Raw genomic sequence first — 15617 nt, forward strand, 5'->3', positions numbered from 1 at the left:
TCTTTAAAAATCCTTCCCGGGCTTCCCTGGTGGCGCAGTGGTTGAGAATCTGCCTGCTAATGCAGGGGACACGGGTTCGAGCCCTGGTCTGGGAGGATCCCACATGCCGCGGAGCGACTTGGCCCGTGAGCCACAGCTGCTGAGCCTGCGCGTCTGGAGCCTGTGCCCCGCAGCGGGAGGGGCCGCGATAGTGAAAGGCCCGCGCACCGCGATGAAGAGCGGTCCCCGCACCGCGATGAAGAGTGGCCCCCACTTGCCGCAGCTAGAGAAAGCCCTCGCACGAACCGAAGACCCAACACAGTCAAAAAGATAAATAAATAAATAAATAAAGTAACTATTAAAAAAAAAAAAAAATTGGAGTCATCAAAATATTAAAAAAAAAAAAAAAAAAAAAAAATCCTTCCCTGAGGACTTCCCTGGGGGTCCAGTGGTAAAGAATCTGCCTTCCAATGCAGGGGACTTGGGTTCGATCCCTGGTCAGGGAACAAAGATCCCACATGTTGCGGGGCAGCTAAGCCCGTGCAACACAGCTACTGAGCTCGGGCGCCTCAATGATAGAGCCTGTGTGCCGCAAAACTACAGAGCCCAGGTGGCCTGGAGCCCATGTGCCACAACTAGAGAGAAGCCTGCACACCTCAACGAAGACCCTGCGTGCCGCAACTAAGACCCAACGCACACAAAAAAACAAAGAAAAAGAAAATCCTTCCCTGAAAGCCTTCGGGGAGTTCGGGCCTTTTAAGCACTAGTTCCTCGGACTCCTTGCTTGGCACCTGCAATAAACGCTGCACTTTCCTTTTCCATGACCTGAGGTCAGGAGATTGGCTTTACTGCGCGAGTGCACAGACCCAAGCTTGGTTCTGTACCACCAGCAGCCTGTCTGCTAAGCCAATGCCACATCATTTCAGTCTAGGGCTTATTTGTTACCACAGCATAACCTGGTCTATCCTGACTAACAGAGAAAAAGGTTCTTTGAAGTAGGGTGCTGCCATAACAAAACACCTAAATTAACAAGTATCCAGGGCTTCCCTGGTGGCGCAGTGGTTGAGAATCTGCCTGCTAATGCAGGGGACACGGGTTCGAGCCCTGGTCTGGGAAGATCCCACATGCCACGGAGCAGCTGGGCCCGTGAGCCACAATTGCTGAGCCTGCGCGTCTGGAGCCTGTGCCCCGCGACGGGAGGGGCCGCGATAGAGAAAGGCCCGCGCACCGCGATGAAGGGCGGTCCCCGCACCGCGATGAAGAGTGGCCCCCGCTTGCCGCAACTGGAGAAAGCCCTCGCACGAACCGAAGACCCAACACAGCCAAAAATAAATAAATAAATAAATAAATAAATAAATAAAAAAAAAAAAAAAAAAAAAAAAACCAAGTATCCACACGTCACCGTGACATCAGGCAGTACACTTTGCAGCACATGAGGTGGGGCTCCACCCACCTGGTCTTGGCTGGGCTTCCTGTCATGTCAGGACATTGGCTGCTGTGCCCAGACCTTGGCTGGCTCCACGCCACGTGTCTCATCCTCAAGAAGGCTGTCCTGGGTGTATTGTCTTGGTGAGAACAAAAGCAAGTCATGTGACTAAGACCAGCGTCAAGGGGCAAAGCTCCCGAACCACGGTGGGAGGGAGGGCACCCCAAAGTCCCATAGCAAAAGCGTGGGCACAGGTAAGGGTGAGGCCTGAGGACGCGGATACAATCTGTCAACTTTTAAAGTCAAAAGCTGCAGGACCAGAAGGAGGTTCACCCCCACCTGATGTGTTACCACCTGGAGATTCGGACCTGGGGGGTGGATGCCATAGCCAGAGGGCTTTGGGGAGGAAGAGGATGTGTTCTGTGTGTGAGAAGTTGTCTGGTGAGCAGAGGGGCCCTGGTGGAAGAGGCAATACTAGGTGCTCGGCAAACAGATAGACTGCAATTCCCAGCCTCCTCTACGGTCAGTGCGGTCACTCAGCATCACATGACTGCATTCCGACCAGTGGGATTCGAGGGGAAGGGAAGTAAGCTAATTCCCACATGGTCCCCCCTTTCACGGTGAACTTGGAGGCCACAGTTTCCAAAAACAGTTAGAAGATGAGGCAGACATTCTCAGCCCACGTGACTGAGTGCGGTAGAAAGAAGAACCCTGAGAGTTCAGGGCGTATTTGTTACTGCAACATAGCCTAGTTTCAGAGTGTGGTGGCTGAACCAGTAGCAACCCCTGAACGGGGTAGAAATGCAGATCCTCAGGCCCCACCCTGGAACTTCTGACTCAGGAATGCTGTCGCAATCAGGTCCTAACAAGGCCCCCAGGGAGTGTGGTGTCCATTCCAACTAAAAGGAGTCGCAGACACTGAAAGCCCGGAGGACCCTGTGGGGTTCCTGGGCAGGAAGCCTTGCAAACAGTTGCTAATCAGGGAAGGGAGGGGATGCAGAGACAAGGGAGGAACAGTCAAGGAACAATAGGGTCCTGGTTCCCCCTCAAGGGATGCACATAACAATATCTTTGAGCTCTTCTGCAGAACTAAAACCCCCAACAAACAGAAGATGTTATCGTTCTTCATTCCAGAGAACCACATCAAGAGACTACCTGAAACCAGATTAAAGGAACAAGAGAAGCTCATCAGGAGACCACCCGAGGCCAGATTAAAGGAATGCAGGCCCTACACACAACCCTGATCTTATCGGCAACCCCGCCCTTGAACCACTGCTATAAACTCCTCAACAAATCCTCCCGGGTTGGGACACATGGTTTTTCAGGGCGGGGGCAGCTCACTGTGTCCCTCTTTGCCTGGCAAAGCAATAAAGCTATTCTCTTCTACTCCACCCAAAACTCCGTCTCTGAGATTCGATTCGTCACCGGTGCACAGAGGCCGAGTTTTCGGCATCAACACGAGCTAGGGCACGATTAGTGTGAAGGATGGCTGTTGTAGGCTGTGGCTAAGATGTGAAGACAGGAACGGCAGCAAAGTAGGTGCTCAAGACAAAGCAGGTATGAGATAAACACAGGGCAAGTGGAAGGGTGGAAGTGAGGAGCCTGGGATCTTCAGTCTCATGGGTGGGGCAGTTTCGAGGCTGATGACACCCAAGGGGTGACAGTGGGCTCGCAGGTGGAGTGAAGGTCACCGGCGATGGGAGGTCAGTGGCGTTGAGTGCCTTGTCCCACCTGCGATGGGCACAGGGCTGGGTTGGAGAAGACGGCCGTGAGCTGGTCCCCTCCAGATCCAGCACACCTGGCTCCTAGGATGGAGATTCGGTCCCCTGCTGACTTCAGACTCTTGGAACAATTCCAAAGACAGAGCATATTCATCAGGGTTCTCAAGAGACACAGAGCCAGTAGACCGTGTGTGTACATAGGAGACTGATTACAAGGAATTGGCTCATGCCATCAGGGAGGCTGGCAAGTCCCGGGACCTGGAGTTGGCGAGTGGGAGAACCAGGAGGGCAGATGGTATCAGTTCTAGTCCAAAAGCCAGTGGGCTCGAGACCAGAGAAGGGTCCACATTTCAGTCTGAGTCTGAAGGCAAGGAAAGGCTGTGTCCCAGCTCCTCCATCAGGCTGGGGGAGTTCCCTCTCACTCAGCCTTTTGTTCTATTCGGGCCTTCACCTTACTGGACAAGGCCCACCGTGCTGGGGAGGGCCACCTGCTTCATCCAGTCTATACATTCCAACGCTAAGCTCCTCCAGAAACATGGACACACCCAGGATAAGGTGTGGCCAAAAGTCTGGGTCCCCCGTGGTCCAGTCAGGTTGACACACACGATGAACCCCCTCACGTGGCTTCCGTCCTTGTAATGGTGTGGAATTCCACCCCACCTCCCCCCTTCGGGACCAAGGCCGCCACAAGCCCTGAGCTGGTTCAGACATGATGAGGACCAGATTCAGAGGAAGCTGCAGGACCTCTTCGGGGGCTGGGAGAGGCCGCAGAAGTCGGGTCCTGAGCGGGCTGCCCCACGGGGAAGGGATACCAAGTCGAGTAAGTGTGTGGATATTGAACACTCCCTGTGACACAGGATTTAACTCCCTGCAAGGGTCCTGGAAGACAGCACTAAAACATCGCTAGATTGGCCCTTGGATGGCTGGGCACAAAAAAGAACCAAATCTAAGTGTCGAAGTCATCCAGGGCTGTGTAACAAGATACCACAGCCTGGGCGAATTGGACAACAGAGGTTTACCCTCTGAAAGCCTGGAGGTGGGAAGTCCAAGGTCAAGGTGGGGGCTTGGCTGGTTCCTCTGAGGGCTGTGATGGAGGATCTGGTCCAGGCCCCTCTCCCAGCTCCTAGTGGTTTGCTGGAGATAGGTGGGGTTCCTTGGCTTGAAGAAGCGTTCCCCTGGCCTCTGCCTTCATCTTCCCATGGCCTTCTCCCTGTGTCTGTGTCCAATCTCCCTGTGACTTTCTCTTATAAGAACAATTGTCCCTGGATATAGGGTCCACTCTAAATGCGGGGTGATCGCCTCCTGAGATCGAAAACTTAATTCCCTCTGTAAAGGCCCTATTTCCAAATACGGTCACATTCTGAGGTACTGGGGGTTATGACGTCAACATATGAGTTTGTTGGGGACACAATTCAACCCATAACATCACCCCTCCCATAGAGGAAGCAGACCAGCAGGTGTGATGCAGGGGGTGCTGGCTGGAGGGGGATGGGGGCAGACACGCCACGGCTTGACCTGATGGCTCGGGGAGGGTCAGCAGCATGAAGAAGTACAGGTGCTCCATCAGGAATCCAGCCCTGGGCCTCCCAGCCCAGGCCCTGCCCAGGGGCCTGTGCACAGCCTCTGGAGGGGTCGGACCAAGGTCCATCCTTATGCGTAGATGTCCGTGTTCTGTCCCTCACGACCTTGGACCCCCGGGGCAGAGCATCTGGGTCTGGCCAGCATCCTTTGACCTGGTCAAGGGTAAAAACAATAACAGCCGATGAGCCATTGGGTGCCCGTCTCTGGAATCTGAGCAGGAAGTGTGGGGAACACTCAACAGTTAGAAGAAAAGAACTGGAGGTACTTCAAGATGGGCGCCGGCTCTGCTCGGGCTCCTGTGGCCAAGGGGCCATGATCCCCCGGGAGGAAGTGGGGGGTCACCGTGTCCTGGACTTCTCGGGTCTGTCTCCCGCCCTGCACCCCGTGATCGGAGGTCTGTCCCTGTAACCACGCCGTCCTCCCAGCTCCCTCACCACCAAAATCAGGTTTCCGGGTGATTTGCAGAAAACATTTTGGAGATAATAAAATAAACAGGCAGAGAGGACTCGGGAACCCTGGAGGTGGGGTGCAGGCAGGGCATCGCGGACTCGGGAACCCTGGAGGTGGGGTGCAGGCAGGGCATCGCCCAGGGAGGATGAAAACTTCCACAGATGGCTCCATGTTGCCCCAGAGCCAGCACAGGGCAGAGGGAGGAGCAGGGGCAAGGCCTGTGCTCCCGGACCTGGGCATGGCGTGCAGGGAAGCAGGACGTCCTACCTGCCCTGGGAGGGGACTCTTGGGAGGCTGGCAGAGCCCGGGCGAGGAGGGGCTTCATGGATGGGCCAGCAGGGGGCTCCGAACTAGACGGATGGCGACGCCCGCAGACACCTGCAGGTCTGCAGCTCCGTTCTGGCCCCCCGGGGACCCTCTCCACCTTACACACCCCTATGCACTTCGGGGATGGGGGTGGGGGAGGGGAACATGGAGTCTGGAGTTACAGACGGAGACAGAGCAGACCCCCAGTCCAAAGGGTGCTGCGTCCCCACCCTGGCACCCCGTACAGAGGGGCTCAAGGAAAATGAGACGGGGGTGGCACAAGATGGAGCTACACGCTGGCGGCCCAGGAGCGTGGGAGACAGACCGGCAGTGACCCGGCGGCCTCAGCACGGAGATGGGCCACGTCTCGGGGAGGAGATGGCTCCCCCAGCTTCTCCTACCCCGTGGGCTCTGTGAGGCAAAGGAGCAGGGAGGGGCCTGTGGCCCGGGGCGGTGTCTGAGGGAAGCCAGCCGCCCAGCCCAGCACTGTGAGTGGTCAGTTACCCAGTGTCACGCCCTCCCGCCCCACCAGCCAGGCCAGGAGGGTGGGGGGCTGTGGGCTTTGCTCAGTCATTTACATATGTTGGTTGAACCCCTATAGTCCATACCAGGCAACATAAATGGCCCCCAGGATGCAGCAGGGCCCAGATCGGGCACAGATGCTGGCCCCAAGGCTGATGCTCTGGGGAGGCTAGGCGTGGGGGACTCCCCAGGACTCCCTTCTCCCCCTGCTCCTGCTCCGGGCACAGCGGGGAGGGGTGCAGCCTCCGCTCTCCCCAGCCCCAAGCTCGGGGGTTCGGAGCTCTTCCCCATCACCCACCCCACCTGAGAGCTGGGTCGGCTGGGGTCCTTGCTCTGCCCACCTGGGGCCAAGGCTCCAAGTCCCCATGGGAGGCTGGCCCGAGTGGGGCCCCCATTCCAGTGTTCCCGAGACTCAGGAGTTCTTGGGATCAGTGTGACCAGGCTTTGTGGTGTGAGCGGGGCTGGGCGAGTTCAGAGGTGGGGAGGGGAGGAGGGGCAGCAAGAGAATGGGAGCCTAGAAGTGATGCAAGGGGCCCAGAGGGCGAGCAGGGCAGAGAGCCGGGAAGCCAGAGACCCACCGCCCAGGGCTAGTTTCAGCGAGGCCGGTGGTGCCGAGGGCTCAGCCTCTACCGGACCCACGTGCCGCCCAGACCCCCACGGCCAGCGGGAGTGGAGGCACTCTGGCCAGGGCCTCAGCTCTAAAGGGGACTTAGAGTAGCACCTGGCCCAAGTGGGTGATGGGGACCGGCCCCCAGGGAGTCCCCAGGGAGAAGGGCTGCGGGATTCACTGCCCCCATCCACCTGCCTGGCCAGCTGAGCCTGTTGTTTGAGGTCAAAGGTCCCCTGGCTGCACCCAGACGCTGGGATCAGCCCAGGTACAGCACCTCAGGCTGGGCATCCAGTGTCCCCAGTCCCCTGCCTGCCCCCGCCCGCCTTCCGAGAGCCCCTGGTGTGTAATCTGAGGAGAGGGACGGACAGAGGGGGGGGCAGCCTCGTCTCACCTGCCTGCTGAGGCCCCATCGGGCCCCCGGCCCCCCAGACTCAGACCCTCTCCACCCTCCCCTGCACCTGTGCCCCCACGGGAAACGACCTCTCCACTCCCACAAGGCAGCCAAGCCTGGTACATCCCTCAGTGCCCCCTCCTGCAAGTCCCTTGGCCTGTCCCCCGGTAGTCATGCTGTCACTGCATCCGGCCTACTCATCGCCCACTTGGGTCCCTGGAGGACCCTCCCCACACACACATTTTGAATCCATCCTCAGAGTCGCCACCAAAGGCATCCAAACACTGGAGAGCGTCCCGCCCTCCTCTGAGTCCTCCCTGGGGCCCCACTGCCCAAGGTCAGATATCAGCTCCTTGGGGGGCCTTCGAGACCCCAGGAACTCTGCCCGCCTCTCATCCGCTGCTGCCCTCCCACCTCCATTGGCTGGTATCGATTTTAAATGTTCTCTCCCAGTTATTTGATTATTTGGTATTGATTTGGAAACCAGAGCTGAGTCGTTCGGTAAAGCAGTGAGAGTAGGCAGTGTTGATTGCTATTCGTTTTCCTTGATCTTAAGAACGGAAACCCCATTACCCCACGCCACCACAGTTTGGATACTGAGGACCCCGCTTCCGCTCCCCAGCCTACGTCTCCATCTGCACGACCCCGCCTCGTCTACAGCAGGCTGTTCAGGGGCCTTGGGCCTCCCTCCAGAGAGACCCACCAGCTCCTCAACGGGAAGCACCAACGGTTTAAGGCTCCGACCCCACTCTCTGCTGCGTCCACCAAACGGGATCCCTGTAGCCTGGGCGATCCCGGTCCCAGTGTGAAAGATCCCCCTTCGACCAAACTTCCCATTCTCAGTAGACCCGACCTGACCCTCACTCCGGGCCCGTCACGACGTGGGGCCCCCTCCCCACCCACGTGGGAGCCGGTACTGGACAGTGAATCGTGAATCCCTTCCTCTCTGGGCACCGCCCGTTTCTCGGGTCTCAGCAGGGCAGCCAGGATGCAGAGTTCCTCTCCGTGGTCCTAATCATGTAGACGTAAACAAGGCAATGGTATCAGCTTGTTCGAAGGAGAAGGACCCTGGGAGCCTCTTGTTGGGGACCTGGGCGCCCAGGGACAAGTTTAAGGGGTCCCCTGACTCCCTCAGCCTGAGGCTCCCCCACCCCCCAAGCCGGACAGGGACCATCTCTGTCCTTCTCCCTGGGGCGGGGCCTCCTCCAGCTGCCCTGGGCTAAGATTTCCAGTGGTCCGGAGGCTAAGCAGTAACCAGATGCCAGGCCGCCCTCAGGCCTCAGATGCTGACCAGGAGGAGGTCCCCTGTGAATAGTGAGTGCATGTGGCTGTGCGGCTCTGGGGGTCCCATGGCCGGTGGGGGGTTGGGGTGCAGGAACTCTGATGTCCACCCTGGGCCGTGGAGCTCCACCAGCCTCAGTGCAACCAGGGTCACAGCCTCCAGGCCTCTTTTCCTGTCTGGGCCCAGGGCCCCTCACCCCTCCTCGTACCCAGGGCAAGACTGAAGGGGAGGCCAGTGGACCCCCGAAACGCCTGACCAGGCCTCGCACCATCACCGCAAACTGCCCCAGAGGGACAGATTCTACACCTTGGGGGTCTCCTAAGAGACATCTCACTGTGCCCTTAATCACGCCCCAATCCCTCCCTGCACGAACCCTAAACTATCCCTCACCCTCTGGTGGCTGGCCTGTCCTCCCTCCCTTGACCCCCAAGACGCAGGGAGGCCCTCCTGGCCTGAGACCCCTTGTCCATCTCTGCCCCTCATCCTGCACAGTCAGCGCTGGCCTGGACTCCTGCAGTTACTGAGCCCTTGGCCGCCCCACTTTCCAAAACACACCTGCCAGCCCCCAGGGTCCCCTGGCCTGCCACCGCCCTCAGAAGAACCCTAGACCCCCAGCCCTCCCCTCTCCCAGCTCATTCCCCTGCGGCACTCTACGGCCTGGGGTCTCTGCTCTCCCCCGGGCCAGGACGCCCCCAGAGGGCTTGTCCTGTCCCATCACCTCGGCCGTTCCTGAGCTCCTGTCACTACTCTCAATTCTCTAGTTTATGAAGTGGGAGCTCCAGGAGGGCAGGGCCCCCCCCCCCGGGTGAAGGCAGGGCCCCCCGGTTGAGAGCTGGGCCGAGAAGGTCAGTAGAGATAACCCTACCCCACCATGCCTCTCACACCCGATGTAGCGCATTCTTTATCCCTATTTTAGACTCACGGAGCAAGAGGTGACTATGCAAAGGACAAGGACAGACCACATATGACAGCAAGGTCTGACCCAGATGAGAAGTCCAGGAAGATCAACCACAACCTCTGCAGAAATCGGCCCAGAGGGTCAGGCCGTGGCCAGGACCACCGGCTTCCCTATTCTTGCTCCCAACCCAGGACCGCCCAGAGAAAGCCAAATAGCCCCCAAACCACCCCCACGGGCCGCCTGGCTGGTTAGCCACCTCCATCTCCCCCAGGGCTGACAGCCTCTGATCGGAACACAGTGAAGCTTCCCTTCTCTTTCAGCTTTACTGAGATGTAATTCACATACCATCAAATTCACTCCTAAATGTACAGTTCAGGGGTTTTTATATGCTCACGGAGCTGTACTACCATCAGCACTACCTAATTTCACGTTTCAACACCCCAAGAAGAGACCCCGCAGGTACACATCAGTACTCACTCCCTCCGCCCCCACTCCCCAGCCCCAGGCAACCGCTAATCTGCTTTCTATCTGTGCATTGGCCTGTTTTGGACATTTCCCCAAAACGGACATGTCCCATAAGCAGAAATATAACACATGGCCTTCTGTGACTGGTTTCTTTCACTCAGCATCATGGTTTCAGGGTCACCCACATGGTAGCCCGTGTCGGTGCTTCCTTCCTCTTCACGGTTGAATGATACTTCACGGTACGGCTGCTATATTTTGTGTATCTATTCAGCCATCAGTGGGCACGTGGTCTGTTTCCACCCGTTAGCTGTCGCGAACAGTGCTGGACACATTTTTGAGAGGACGTATGGTTTCGTTTCTCTTGGGAATGTACCTAAGAGGCATTGCGAGGTAATGTGGTAACTCCATTTAGCATTTTGAGGAACTGCCAGACCATCCTCTAAAATGACTGCATCACTTTACATTCCCACCAGCAATGTTTGAGAGCTCCAGCCTCTCCACATCCTTATAAACACTTGTTATTTTCTGTCTTTTTTGTGATAGCCATCCTAGTGGGTGTGAAGTGATTACTTATGGTGGTTTTGATTTGCATTTCCCTGATGATTAGTGATGTTGAGATCTTTCCATGTGTTTATTGGCTACTATCTATCTTCTTTGCAAACTGTTTATTCGGGGACTTCCCTGGCAGTCCAATGGTTAGGGCTCTGTGCTTTCACTGCCAAGCGAGTGGGTTTGATCCCTGGTCGCGGAACTAAGATCCTGCAACCTGCCGGCCAAAAAAAAAAAAGGAAGAAAAATGTTTATTCAGATCCCGTGTCCATTTTTAAGTTGGGTTGTTTGCCTTTATGTTGTTGTTAAGAGCTCTTTACATGTTCTGGATACTAGTCTCTTATCAGATATCTGATTTATAAATATTGTCTCCCATTTCATGGGCTGTCTCTCCACTTTCTTGACGATATCTGTTTTGTTTAGGGGGGCGGCAGATCATGCTCAGAGACTGGGATTGTCTTTGCCAATAGTTTATTTAACACAGGTTCACGGCGGGAGTTATAATAATATCACAAGCATACAGGATAATGTCTCTTAATAAGCCAATACAGAAATAACATACTCCAAACAAATGATAGATTAATTACCCCTTTGTTCCAGCCAAGGGGAAGTATAAGGAATAACGTCCATATTCAGTTGAGATGTACCTTTTGTACAAAGTTTTGGTTTCTCGGGAGAGCGGATGTCCCGCTGCCCGCGCAAAAATAAAAGTCCCTCGTTGCTAGAGCGCGTTGCTAGGGAATCACGGTGCTGGTGTTGGCCGGCTGGCTGATCTCTTTGGAGAGAAGGCTGCACCGTTTGTCACCACTGCTCATAAAGGAATCACCTTTACCAGGGCAGGAGCTAATGCCCCAAGGGCTTCGGAGAGCTAGATCAGCAGTCTCGCCTGGTCCTCACAGACTCTTGGTATTTACAGCCCTAATGTCCGGCACCAGAGCTGCTTTTTCACACGGTTCTTATTGATAAGCCCCCAGGGAGCCCTGAGCTGCTGAGCCCTGATAATAACATTACATCCTGACACGGTTCATTCTTATATCAAAACAACTTAACTTCTATTTTGTTTGTTTTGTCTTTAATTTTAATTTTATACTGGAGCATAGTTCATTAATAATGTTGTGTTAGTTTCAGGCGTACAGCAAAGTGATTCGATTATACGTACACGTATGTCTATTCTTTTTCAGATTCTTTTCCCATATAGGTTATTACACTGTAACTGTATTGAGCAGAGTTCCCTGTGCTATACAGTAGATCCTTGTTGATTATCTATCTTATATATAGTAGTGTGTATATGTTAATCCCAACCTCCTAATTTATCCCTCCTCCCCAAAACAACTTTACTTCTAAAAACAACTTTTTTTTTGTCTTTGCCATAATCAAGTGGATTAAAACAACTTCACTTAAATCATCAAGTGGATTTGAAATCATATCAATCAATACACAATATCCTTTGACACACGAAAGTTTAAAATTTGACCAAGTCCAATTTACCTATTTTTTCCTTTTTCTTTTTCTTTTTTTTTTTGGCTGAGCCGCGTGGCTTGTGGGATCTTAGTTCCCTGACCAAGGATTGAATTTGGGCCACTGCAGTGAAAGCGCCAAGTCCTAACCACTGGACCACCAGGGATTACCCTACTTATTTTTTTCTTATTTCGCTTGTGCTCTGGGAGTTGTATATAAGAAACCATTGTCTAACACAAGGTCACAAAGGTTTATGTTTTTCTCTAAGAGTTTTATAGTTTCAGCTCTTACATTGAGGTCCATGATCCATTTTGAGTTAATGTTTGTGTACAGCGTGAGGTAGGGCCCCAACTTCATTGTTTCGCCTGTGGATATCCAGCTGTCCCAGCACCAGTTGTTGAAAAGACTGTTCTTTTCCTCATCGAATTGTCTCGGTGTCCTTGTGGCAACCCACCATGAATGTGAGGGTTTATTTCTGGACTCTCAATTCTATTCCACTGATCTGTTCATCTGTCCTTAATGCCAGTGCCACACTGCCTTGATCTCTGTAGTTTTGCAGTAAGTTTGAATGGGGAAGTGTGAATCCAACAACTTTCTTCTTATTTTTCAAGTTTCTTTTGGCTATTCTGGGGCCCTTGCATTCCCATATGAATTTTACGATCAGATTGTAAAAAGCCAGCTGGGATTTTGATAGGGATTTCATTGAAGCTGTACATCAGTTTGGGGGAGTATTGGCACCATAAATATATTAAGTCTTCTGATCCATGAACACCAGTTATCTTTTCAGTTAGTTAGATGTTCTTTAATTCCTTTGACAACGTTTTGTAGTTTTCAGTGTACAGGTCTTACGCTTCTTTTGCTCCATTTATTCCTAGGTATTTTGTTCGTTTGCTGCTGTTACACATGGGATTGTCGTCATAATTCCACGTTTGGATTGCTCATTGCTAGGTATAGAAATAAAATTGATTTTTGTATATTGATCTTGTATTCTGCCAATTGTTGAACACACTTATTAGTTTTAATTTTGTGTGTGTGGATCTCTTAGGATCTTCCATATACAACATCATGTTATCTGCAAATAGAGATAGTTCAAGCCTTCCTTTCTAATATGGGTGCCTTTTTTACTCCTTCTTCTTGCCTCAATGCTCTGGCCAGAACCTCCAGGACAATGTTGAATAGAAGTGGCAGGAGTATGCAGCAACATGGATGGACCGAGAGATGATCATACTAAGTGAAGTAAGTCAGAAAGAGAAAGACAAATAGCATATGATATCACTTATATGTGGAATCTAAAATATGACACAAATGAACTTATCTACGAAACAGAAACAGACTCAAGGACACAGAGAACAGAATAGACTTATGGTTGCCAAGGGGGAGGTAGAGTGGGGGAGGGCTGGATTGGGAGTTTGGGATTTTATTTATTTATTTATTTATTTATTTTGGCCGCGCCAGGTCTTAGTGGTGGCATGCGGGATCTTCAGTTGCAGCATGCAGACTTCTTAGTTGCGGCATGCATGTGGGATCTAGTTCCCCCACCAGGGATCGAACCCCGGCCCCCTGCATTGGGAGCACGGAGTCTTACCCACTGGACCACCAGGGAAGTAGGGAGTTTAGGATTACACATGCAAACTATTACATATAGAATGGACAAACAACAAGGTCCTACTGTATAGCGCAGGGAACTATATTCAATATCCTGTGATAAGCCATAATGGAAAAGAATATGAAAAAGAATATATATGTATAACTGAGTCACTTTGCTGTACAGCAGAAATCAACACAAAGATAGCGGCAGGATGTGGGGTCCTTGTCTCGTTCCTGATCTTAGGTGGGACGCTCTCAGACTTTTACCACTAAGTGTGATGTCAGCTGTGGGTATTTGTAGACGCCCCTTATTGGATGGAGGACATTCCCTTCTATTTTGAGTGTGCTGAGTGTTTTCACCATGAAAGAATATTGGGTTTTGTTAGATGCTCTTCCTACATCCATTGAGATGATCACATAATTTCTGTCCTTTATTCTATTGATATGGTGTAGTACATTTTTCAGATGTTAAACTCCTTTTTTTGTTGTTTTTTTCAACATAAACCTGTCTCCCTTGGGGACGGCCTTCGAGTCCCTGCCAAATGCAGCGAGGGTGGCTGATTCCCTTGTATGTAGCAGGCTCTGCAGATACAGCCGGTTTGTCTCATTTAGGTGGTCTTTATTTCCACAGGAAATGAAGGCAAAGAGGTGGGGTTTGGTGATTCACCAACTCCCCCCGACAGAACGTGTGCCCCAGGAGAGCAGTGAGTCACCAGCTACGGGCAGAGAAGCCTCTCCATCAGACAAGCTGAAAGGAGGCCCTGGCCTCCTGCCTCCCGTGGGCCAGGCCTTGCTCGTGTGCCTGGGCCTGTGGTCATGTTCCACGGCAGACAGGGACACGGTGGAACCAGCCCGAAGTCACTGGGAGGGGAAGACTCAGGCCAAACCCAGCTGGGCAGCAAAGCCTGCTGGTCCTGCCGAGCTGCCAGCTGTATCCCCATCAGCTCCCCTTCCTAGGGCAGTCAGGGCTGCAGGGCAAGGGAAGCACAGGGAGGGGGTCTCCTATCCCAGGCATAGCAAGCTCTGCCCCATCTCCCTCATCCTCTAACGCAGCCCCTCTGGGAGCTTGTCCATGCGTCCTGGAGCTGCGATGGAAAGCGCTGCGGTCCAGCCAACAACGGGAGCCTTCCCCAGGACATCCCCGCTGGGTGCCCCCTGCCCCCGATCACACTGGCACACACATCATGTCACCGCTCCCTGTGATGTTTACTGTTGTGTCAACATAACCGGCCCCAGGCGCCCAGGTGGGACATTACTTCTGGGGGAGTCTGGGGGGGGGGTGTTTCCAGGTGAGATCAGCATTGAATCGCGGATGCAGGAGAGCAGGTGGGAGGACACCATCTGGTCCCCGAGGCCTGAACAGAACACAAGGCAGGGGAGGGAGAACGTGCCCTTTTCTGGCCCCACCCCTTGAGCTGGGACAGCTCCTGTCACCTCCTCCTGCCCTCAGACTGAGGTTTACACCATCCTCTCCCCTGGGTCTCAGGCCTCCAGATTCAGACTGGATGGCATCACCAAACTGGCCTTCCTGGGCCGCCAGTGTGCAGACAGCAGGTCATTCCCAGCCCCCATAACCATGTGAGCTACCTCACAGGGGCAAGGCCTGAGGCTCCCCTGTGGAATACCCCCAGTCACTCCCACTGGGGCCAGAATCCAGTGCAGACCCACTCTGGCCTTCAGGCCCAAGAGCCAGCCCACCTGGCCCCTGACCTCACCGCTGGCCCCAACCTCAGACCCCGGGGTCCAGCCCTTCCCACATCCTTCCGCTCCCACCCCACCACTCCTCCAAGCTGCCCCTCTGCCTGGAATGCTCCCCCCAGCACCCCTCAGGGTCGGCTCCATGGCTGATTCCTTCCAGGACCCACGGGGAGGAGTGCCACCCCCCACCTGTCACACATCCTCAGAACTCCCCCCCTTTGCAGCACTGGCATGATCATCGCGGGGTGACATCTGTCACCCTCACCACGGCCTAAGGTCCTCAAGCGAAGGGGTCCTGGCTGTCCAGCTCCTCACAGCCAGTGCCTGGAATAGTGCCCGGCACACAGCTGGTACCCACTAAATGCAGGACTGAAGCAGAGGACAGAAGAAGCTGGCCAGGCGCGACCCACTTTGGGGGATGGCGGGCCGAGGACGCAGGTGCGTGGTTTTGCTGCTCCCTGAGGTGGGGGCTCTCTGCCCCCACCACCCCCTTCCCCAGAGGGCCCAGGGAAGGGACAGCCCACACCTTTGGCAGGAAATGTCCCTATCACTGTGGGCAGCAGGGAGCTGATGGCGGGGCAGGGTGCCCAGGGCACCTAGACAAGCGATTCTTCACACTGAAGACCTGTTCTACCTCCGCTTCAACAGAAAGAATCTGGGCAGACCCCCAAAGACGTTACTTCTGTTGTAACGT

General features: G+C 54.2%; 1 protein-coding gene across 1 annotated transcript in view; it reads left to right on the top strand.

Moving 5' to 3' along the window:
* The window catches only part of TSPAN32 (tetraspanin 32), a 45564-nt gene extending 30757 nt beyond the window's left edge, over nt 1-14807 (top strand). The window contains exon 12 of the mRNA XM_028163605.2: nt 14676-14807. Within this exon, the coding sequence (XP_028019406.2) occupies nt 14676-14807 (132 nt within the window). The remainder of the gene's footprint in view (nt 1-14675) is intronic.
* The last annotated feature ends 810 nt before the right edge of the window (nt 14808-15617 follow it).

Source organism: Balaenoptera acutorostrata, chromosome 9, assembly GCF_949987535.1.
Source record: "Balaenoptera acutorostrata chromosome 9, mBalAcu1.1, whole genome shotgun sequence".
Classification (NCBI taxonomy): domain Eukaryota; kingdom Metazoa; phylum Chordata; class Mammalia; order Artiodactyla; family Balaenopteridae; genus Balaenoptera; species Balaenoptera acutorostrata.